This window comes from Anneissia japonica, unplaced genomic scaffold (assembly GCF_011630105.1).
Source record: "Anneissia japonica isolate Jap-2015-1 unplaced genomic scaffold, ASM1163010v1 scaffold4988_len2956909_cov206, whole genome shotgun sequence".
Classification (NCBI taxonomy): domain Eukaryota; kingdom Metazoa; phylum Echinodermata; class Crinoidea; order Comatulida; family Comatulidae; genus Anneissia; species Anneissia japonica.
The window spans coordinates 306-9578 of NW_022696345.1; the positions used below are offsets into that span (position 1 = coordinate 306).

At 33.8% G+C, this 9273-nt stretch overlaps 1 protein-coding gene across 1 annotated transcript in view; it reads right to left on the reverse strand.

Moving 5' to 3' along the window:
* Positions 1-912: 912 nt before the first annotated feature.
* Positions 913-9273, reverse strand: part of LOC117101878 (lipoma-preferred partner homolog) — a 36362-nt gene continuing 28001 nt past the window's right edge. The window contains exons 7-11 of the mRNA XM_033241995.1: positions 8650-8819; positions 8169-8216; positions 7326-7456; positions 3716-3773; positions 913-3422 (exon numbers count right to left, since the gene is read on the reverse strand). Coding sequence (XP_033097886.1) covers positions 3297-3422; positions 3716-3773; positions 7326-7456; positions 8169-8216; positions 8650-8819 — 533 coding nt within the window. The 3' untranslated portion in view covers positions 913-3296. The remainder of the gene's footprint in view (positions 3423-3715; positions 3774-7325; positions 7457-8168; positions 8217-8649; positions 8820-9273) is intronic.

A 9273-nucleotide genomic window follows, 5' to 3' on the forward strand; every position in this document is an offset into this window, starting at 1 on the left:
TCCGGGAGGTGGGAAAATGTAAAAGACCCCAATTTGATGATGATAATAATAATAATAATAATAATAATAATAATAATAATAATAATAATAATACGTCAATTAAAAATAATTATCACAGGCGCAATGAACTATTAACCCAAATTAAAGCGATTTTGTAAACCAAAAGATTATCGAATTAGTTTTAAATGAGTTTAAATCTGAAGATTGTCGAACGGAAAGATTCCAAAAATAAGGTGCCTAAACAGAAAACGAACGATGGAGCTTAAGGAGCTTGAAGAAATTTATAGGAAGATCGAAGTGAACGAGATGGAGAACCTTGAGAACCCTTTCAGGGTAAAAGTCGTCTGCCTTGAAAATGCATACAGAAATTAGGCAGGTCTGTGATTTAACGTGAGCAGGATTCCAGGTAGGCAAATTACCCACATTTGAGAATTCTGTGTGGGTAAAAGCCAATTTTGTCGTCTGCCTTGAAAATGCATATTGAAAATATGAGACTGCCATTTTAAAGCATTTAAATCGCCTATTCCTAAAATTTGCTCATCTCAGGTGGGTATGCACCCCTCTCAGCAGCGAATCTGGGTTCCAATATTTGGGGGGGGGGGGAGATGAGGTCAGAATTATGAGAGCCCAACCTACTATGGTCAACTCACTTAATAAATACTAGATATATATGTCAGGGGCAGTGGCGTCGAGAGCTTCTCTCTTCGAGAGTTTCTCACAGATAATACGTACAATTAAAAATTTTTAGCAGTTGCTTATGCCACTTCTGAAGCCAGCCTGTTGTCTGCAAGGAAAAGTTCCACTTGCTATGAGCCTCTTAAGACTCAAGGATATGCCACTGTATAGACTAAGTGTTTCAACATTAGCTTAAAGACACACTCTCTGTCAACAAATCAGAGAATACATCAAAAATGTTATTAAAATCTTGAATAGTTTATTGTATTATTGAACTGGATAATGGAGAAATTCTTTTCATTAATTACTTTTTCATATACAAATTAAGCAAATCAAATATAGAATTGAATTTTTCATTTATTTTAGCTCATGACAGACAGTGCATTTTAATTCATTGAATCTGTAAAATCTGTAATTAAATACATTTCAAAACTAAAGTAAACAGAATGGCAAATAATATTACACCGTGGTAGTAACAAAGATTATTTGGGCATTTATTTCAAATTTGTGGCACTATATCCAGGAAATAATTGTATAACACGCAGTTCAAACTATTTTCCATTTCCATTATTTTCAGTTCCATTTATTGACGCTCTGTTCAACCCAACGCGAATTATCGCCGGGGACAGTCTTTGGATTATTGCGAAAATATTAAACGTTTAATATTCTACTACATGACTGTCCCCGACAACAAATCGCATGGGCGCGACGTCGCACGACGCTGTCTGAGTTGGCCTTTATTACATGCATATCATATTACACTTAAATTTGGGCAATTCACATAAAACAAGATAGTGATGACAGAGCTGTCGGTAAGTGGGTCTTCCTGTGGTGTTGTCATATACATTGTTTTTTTCTCTCCCATATGCAACTGTTCTACTGTATTCATTATCTAGCGCTAGAGGCAATTATGTTTGAGTGTCTATCAGCTGCTTTATACAATTTGTTGCATTTATATATCAAAACTATGAAAAAATAAAACAACATTCACAGTATTAAAACAGACCATGCTCCTAATCTAATGATACATCATATTGTAAACACTTTTTATTTGTTATGTGTTTAATCCAATTACACACCTTTGTGCGGTTGATAGCAAAGAATTAAATTCAACTATACGTAGATCATAATATATGAATGTTTTTTATACAAATAATACATTTTTATTAAAATTAACATCATTATTTAATTTTAAGTCAAATTGCTTCAAGATTTTGGATTGGAGGGTTTTTAGAATGATAGATAAAACTAATGTTTTTTTAATTTAATAAAACAATGCTAGGATGACAATGAATACACAGATATTAGACTTAATAAGTGCATGTTACAAATATAATGCTTTTCAAAATCATTTTCCTCTGCTGAAAACAACCGAAGTTTGAATAACATCCAAAAACTTAAAAAGTACATGATTAACAATACATTAAATTTCATTTATGTATTAAACACAAAAAAAAAAATAATTAGGAAATATTTTAAAAAAAGCACATTGTTTTAAGAAAGAAGATATTTGTCTTTGGTGCATCATAGTCTAATAACCTATCTATGCAAAAATGTTATTCTGCTAATGAACTCGTATGGTTGTATGCAAAGCCTGGCGCTCATGGTCGTATGTCTGTCGTACGACTTATCCAACACCGCCCCCACTAAGCGACAGACGACGTAACAGCATCTGCTGATTGTCATTGACAGTCTGAACGCATAGTCATTGGAAAGATCCGTTGCAAGCACGTTGTGGCAGTTCATTCTACATAGAATTACGTAGCCCAAAGACCGTAGGACGAAGCGAGTGTATGGATTGGTTGATCAAAAATTTAAAGAGCATCACAAAGGACCTGGATAGCATCACAAAGGACCTGGATATTACATAAATTGTCCATGTAGCACTATAAATACATCATCATCCTAGCAGAGATTTAGTTGTAGAAAACTACCATGTTTCAAAGTACTTAACAATATCCCAAAATATTTCACTAACCTGCAATCAAGTTCCGATCAGCCTGGATGATACAATAATACTGTGGTTTATTTTAATGTTAATCGGGCACTAACAACATATTAACAACATATCAAATAGCATCTTTTAGCCTATTTATCTATACCATTGCTCTTTTTTCAAAGATGATATATTAAAAATCATATGTACATAATAGTTAGTTTGTAATTTCACCACCCATACTATGGTGATGCTATATGTATATGTAATCAAATACTGTATGTTATTTTAGTACTTAAAAACTAAAAATCTAAAAAGCCACTATTTAAATTTGCATTATCTACAAAGATATATTTATTTTTGTGTATGAGATCAATTCAATAAACTAACAATTAAGTAGTGTGCTAAATTCTATCAGAACCTAAACATGATTTACTACAAGCACCATTTAAAGAATATCATCAACGCTCTATTTGAAATCAGCCAAATTAACGCTCAACTAAATTCTTCCAGCCTTACAGTTATAAATAAATTTCTTAATCAGCAGCCTTACTACAGTTAAAATGGTAAGTGTTGTTCTCGCAACTCATTCCTAATATGCTATCACAATGTACATAAAATTTCAGCTGGAAGCACACTTAATTAAGGTGTTGAGAACTGTAGAATATTATTTTATCCAAGTTTCTTAGTGGACGTTTCCGGAGGTGAGACTCTGCACTCGCTTTGCATTGCACTCGCGGCACAGCACATGATCGTCCAATGGATAGCAACCTTGTCCATCTACTTCTGATGATAACTGTAGTCCACAATCCTGTAAAGTGACAATACATGTACAAAATTTAAAAATCCTGGTTTCCATAAAATCACTAGAAGCTATATTTGACTGTTTTCAACAATGCTGATTGGTCAGTCAAATTGGGCAGCCTTCCAAAACTAAACTAATGGTTGCAGTGAAAACACGGTAGAAATTGTGTATGATTTTATGGAAATGAAAGTCATTATTTATTGTCAAGTTTTGAGGACACTACTCGAAAATAAAGTATGAAAGGAATAAATATTTTCCCAAAAGAGAGCCTGAAAGCAACTTTAAAAATAAGGTCATACCAAAGCACACCAATGAGGAAAAGCTCTATGTTCTGTTTTACAAACAGAAAGAGCAAGTCTAGTTTTTAATTAAAGGTTAAAGGTTATACATTTATATTGCACAAAATACAGGAGTCTCTATGCGCAAAACAAGTGAGCAGTTGCAATTGGAAAAAAAAAAAGAAAAGAGGAACTCCAAGCCAGCACCCAAACCGCAGTATGGANNGACCGTTGTAGCGTCTGACCTGTCTCTTATACACATCTAGATGTGTATAAGAGACAGTATATATACAGTTCTACTTTCAATATATATAAAACAAATACAGCCAACTCAAAACCCTCCATCAAATCAAATAAAATTTATTTCATTGAATATTAATGTACAGTATATTTAATCTAGTCAATAAAACAGTACAAAACAAGCAAGGTTTGCTGAGCAGGGCATATGCCCATATAAACACCTTCTCATAGACTGAACTAATAAGGATTTAATTAGCACTATCCATTCACTTCCATCCTATTACACAAGGCTGAATGAATTAAAAAAAAAAGAAAAGTCAGTTTCAGTTACACATTCAGTAGCATAATTTTATTTTTTGTAGGGCAATTTTTTAGCCTTTTTTTTCCATTTTTTCTTTATGATGGAAAACAAATATTAATTAAAGGATTACAAACAGGCAATTCTATGCATAGACTATAAACAGGGAGAAATATTTTCTTGTTCTTATTAATTAAAAGGTAACACCTTGCTTAAATATACAAAGTATATGTGTACGGTATTGTATAGTTTTTAAGCTTGAAAAGGAATGTCTATTTTGTTTGTTTCTGTGCACCGTACATTATTTACAAATGAATGAAGCATGAACGATAGCCTCCTCTCCCACTAGGGTTTTTTTTTCAGCATACAAGTTTTAAGAGTTTGCTGAGTTGCTAACTCGGTAAACTCGGCATAAATTTGTATGACGATTGGGGAAGCTCAGAGAGAACTTGTACCTACTTGTAGCAAATTTGAAGGACTTGTATGTAGCTTGTAGAGTACTTGGGGTATTCTTACCTAACTCGTACACTACTTGGGATACTCGTTGGCAGTTTTGTAATCTACGAGTTTGGTACTAGCACCCCGAAACGAGTACGAGCGCACCGAATTGGTTATGATCACCAGGAACATTTGATCGAAATGCTTGTACCGAACTCGTATCTAATTCGGTGCAAACTTGTTACGCTTGTAATATTCATTGTAAAGCTTGTAATAAACTTGGTGCTTCGCTCGGCATAAATCGTACATAACTAGTAGCCAACTCCGTAGGGTCGTACCTCACTCGTAGCTAGTAAGCTCGTATAGGTCCTTTCCCAAGCAAATTACATCACATATCTTACAAGTTTTAAACTCGGAGAACTCGTGCGACTCTTGGATGAAATCAACCTAGGTGGGAGAGGGGCTATAGTCTTTTATTTGTCGGCTGTATGAATTTGATCATAAAATTTACTAGTCTTATACTCCTCACAAACACAACATACACATAGTGATTCTTATCAGTTCCACATTTTAATGTACATGGTAACTTTTGATAGTACATTTAAGGACATTGATAATGGTAACTATCTTAAACATCCACTGCTGAATCACTATGCAATATACAGTATCCATGCAGAGTGTAATATTTTTTGCAATTGTAAAAATACAGAATATACTGTACAGGCCTTGATTGAAGTCAGTACAACAAAAACTTTATATATTTTAATTTCAACATAAATGTTTGTTTCCTAAATTGTAATTACAGTATGTGTATTTTTAATTTATGTATATTTTATATCTTCTGTGCCATCTATATTAAGCTTGCTCTATGTGAGTGCTTCACAACATGATGCAACTTGCTGATTGTCAGTGACATTTTGAGTGAAAATAAGATACGTCATTGCACAATTCATTGGGTTTTGGTCTCCATGGAGTTTCGTTGGTGACCAAATCTCATTAATAGAAAATGATTACCAGGGTGCAAATAAATGTCAATTTTTGTAAGAACAATTTGATATTTTAGCATTCAACAGGACTAATACAGAGTTTGTAAATTAAAGGATTAAATAACTAAAAACTTAGTATGCACTATTTTAAGAATGTCATAATATTAATATGTAGCTTTGATAGGAATAAAGAAAGGTTTAGATATTCCTATGACAAAATCTATTAACTCAATTTAGGATTTAATGGCAAATTCATGATTTAACATTTGGAGCTATATAAATACAAATTAACACACACTAGGTGTCGAAGTAAATACATACAGTAGTAATGTGTACATATGTAAAAAATAAGAAAAACAATGCAAAACCAATCTGAAAACTGAATTGAAAGATGATCCACTGATTATAATAATCATTTATCGACAGTGATAAAAAATATGATTACCAATACAAGAATTAAAATATGATACGTGTCTATGAAGTGCAAACCCATAGGAGTTAGAGTAGGAATAGCGACAAGGCCTAGCATACCAAAGTCCTAAATCATCATCAGCAGCAAGCTGATCAGTAGCGAGCTCCTATTAAAGGCATTGGCAATCTAGGCCAACTTTACATGCCTAGCGTACTGCCATTCTCTTAGGGGGATTAATGTACTATTGTAAAGCCAAAACATTCTAGGCCATACACATGCATATTCTACTCCATTACCAACAATCATTATTTCTAGTATCAAGGTAGTCTTCTTTCACAGGACCCAGTTAATACAGTAAAACCTCATATAGAAGCACAATGGGTTTAGTCCCTTTAGTCTGCAAAAGTAGCCTTAAAAAGAAGCCTATCTCACAGGCTTCTTTTCAAGATAGTATAGAACATACTGTACACGAATTTCAAAGGAAAGGAATAAATAAAAAATAAGCTTGGTTTATACAGCAGTTTAGGCGATTCAATGCCAGTTAATACACTCTATGATACAGGCTGATGTTACAGTGACCCTGTTTATTGTTTTATTATAGTAATAATTGTAAAATGTAGTCATTGAGGTATACAGTAATTCTTCATCAACCATAAATTAAAAAGGTGACTATTACTTATCAAACTATAAATAACTGATATTCCATAAAATCAAAATAAATCCACTATAAAGATATACTGTTGCAATATTATAAACTAAGTTTTTCATCTTTTGAAGGATGTTGTATATGTAAATTTGTATTACTGTCTTTAAGCTAAATATTAAAAATAATATTTTAATAATGGTATTGTTTACTTAATATCTTTCACAAAAAATAACTTTTCAAATAAAAATTGCAAGATAAAAGGAAACAGACGCAAAAATAATACAGTTCTTACAGTATATTCTTGTTCTGACCATTAAAATGACTGATAATATACTGAAAACTGATCCTTTTAAAAAAAAACAATTCTTTATTTTTAAAGTTTTTAACAGATTTCATTATCTGTACCTTTCATCAATGCTACTAAGCAGGTTACCAAACACATGCTCTGTGTAAGAACCACATTCTGACAACAACAATCACTAATATTCTTACAACACTCACTGAGCTATGTTCAGTAATTATTTACATTAATTAGAGTAAGTCACAATGAGAAACATGATATGTAATATATCCTACTAGTTTGTAAGCCAATGAAAATTCATGACACTTACTTATGGAAATCTTTGATACAGTGGATTTGATTGGTTGCATCGACAGTAAATGGAACACCATCAAGGCTCTCGCCACACACAACACAGGTGAAACAAGCAGGGTGGTAAGGTTTTCCTGTTGCACGCAAGATCTATTAAAAAATGGTATCCATCTTATATTAAAATCAGATTAGACTATGAACTGCAATAGCACCATGATACACTTTCAGGAGGGGAAACCTCTCAGACATGGGATGGGAATTTACAGTGGCCAGCATGACCCCTGGTCAGGGGATGAACCTCTACTGTGGTTTAGGGATGAATTCCTCCGGCTCCCTGAGAAACTAGGCACTTATTTAGGGTCAGAGTGAAGCTGTTCTAAAATGTTTTAGATTGTATTTCACCCATCGAGTAAACAACTATTTGTCTGGTCCTACAAGTAGTACAATATACTCTCTCATTATGTTTGCTGGTGATTTTCATTCATATTATCATGGTTTAGCTTTATTTTTTAACAAATTTCATTAAGGGTGATGTAATGCTGCTAAGTCAATTTTAATATCCATGGTTTAAAGTAATGTCATGTAGTAATGCCTGGTCTCACGAGAGCCTGAGTATCCGGATTGGGAGCTAACCGTTAGCGCTAACAGTTAGCAAGCGCCATCTGTTAGCAAGTTGAGCGCATTTCTATTATCAACCAATCACACGTACACGTTTACAATTTCCAGTTTCTTATTGGCCAGTGATTTGATCATCATATTCTTAGTATCCAGATCGGGATTTTCTCGCATGGATGCACGGCAGCTTTCGCGAGAGAACATAGCCTAAGAGTCTGACACAAATGAGGGAAATGATTGAACTTACCCGCTCAGTGATTGGCTTGGAGCAAGTGGAACACTTCTCAAGAGACGACTAAAATGAAAAAAAAAAAAAATTTATATGAATACCACCATTATCAGAGAAACTTTGTAAATTATTAAGAAACTTGACTATTTTGTAAAAAAATCTAAGGAATGTTTTTTTTTTTTAAATAATTATATTATTTGGGCATACACTACTAGATTTCTGTCGAGGATGGCACACATTACCCCGTACGACCACTGTGTGACAAATCCATCTCAGCTCCCTCTGTGAGAGCTTAACAACGTGACACCATCTGCTGTTTGATGTTGGCAGATTCAGTGCACACAAGCACTTACCAGCAGTTTAGGTGACTGCCTTAGTTGCAATTTCTTAGGCTTAACTATAAAGGGCTTCAGTAGCTTATACCATATTGAGAAATTGCCATAATGTAAAGTCTACACTTGCAGTTAGTAATCAAACAGATAGTGTACACAGAACTTACTATATAACAGTTCTCACAGAAAGCTTTAGACTCCATAGCATAAAATGGTTGTCCACGTAACTTGGTGTGACAGGTTTCACACGTGAAGCATGCAACATGGAACACACGGTCCATAGCTGTGCACCCCGAGTCCTCTCCGACAACCTTCAGGCCGCATTGTGCACAAAGACCTGAACCAATTTTACACAAAAAAAAAATGCAATTTAAACTTTTATAAATGTTATTTTTAAAATTAAAATTCACATACAAAAAAACCATTATATTTGAATAACAGCATAACAAAGTTAGTGAGGCCTGATCACTTACTCATATTTAAGTTTTAAGTAGATAGCTGTAGCAGTCTATTCCAGCAAAGAAACCTTGTATATCGATACACAGCTTTAGGCAACTGAAATTGATTAAACTAGCTAGCCAAGCAGCTGCTGGCCGGTTGGATGAGGGGCGACAGACTGGAGGAACGATAGCGACCATATGACAAACACCTCATCTAAAGGCAATAAAACTAACTAACCATTTGACATTAAAGCAATTAGCAACTTTATAATAACCTGACATATACAATGTTCTGGAAAACAGCTTTGACATAACACTGCTCAATTCATTTGAATCTTTTATTAAAGTGTA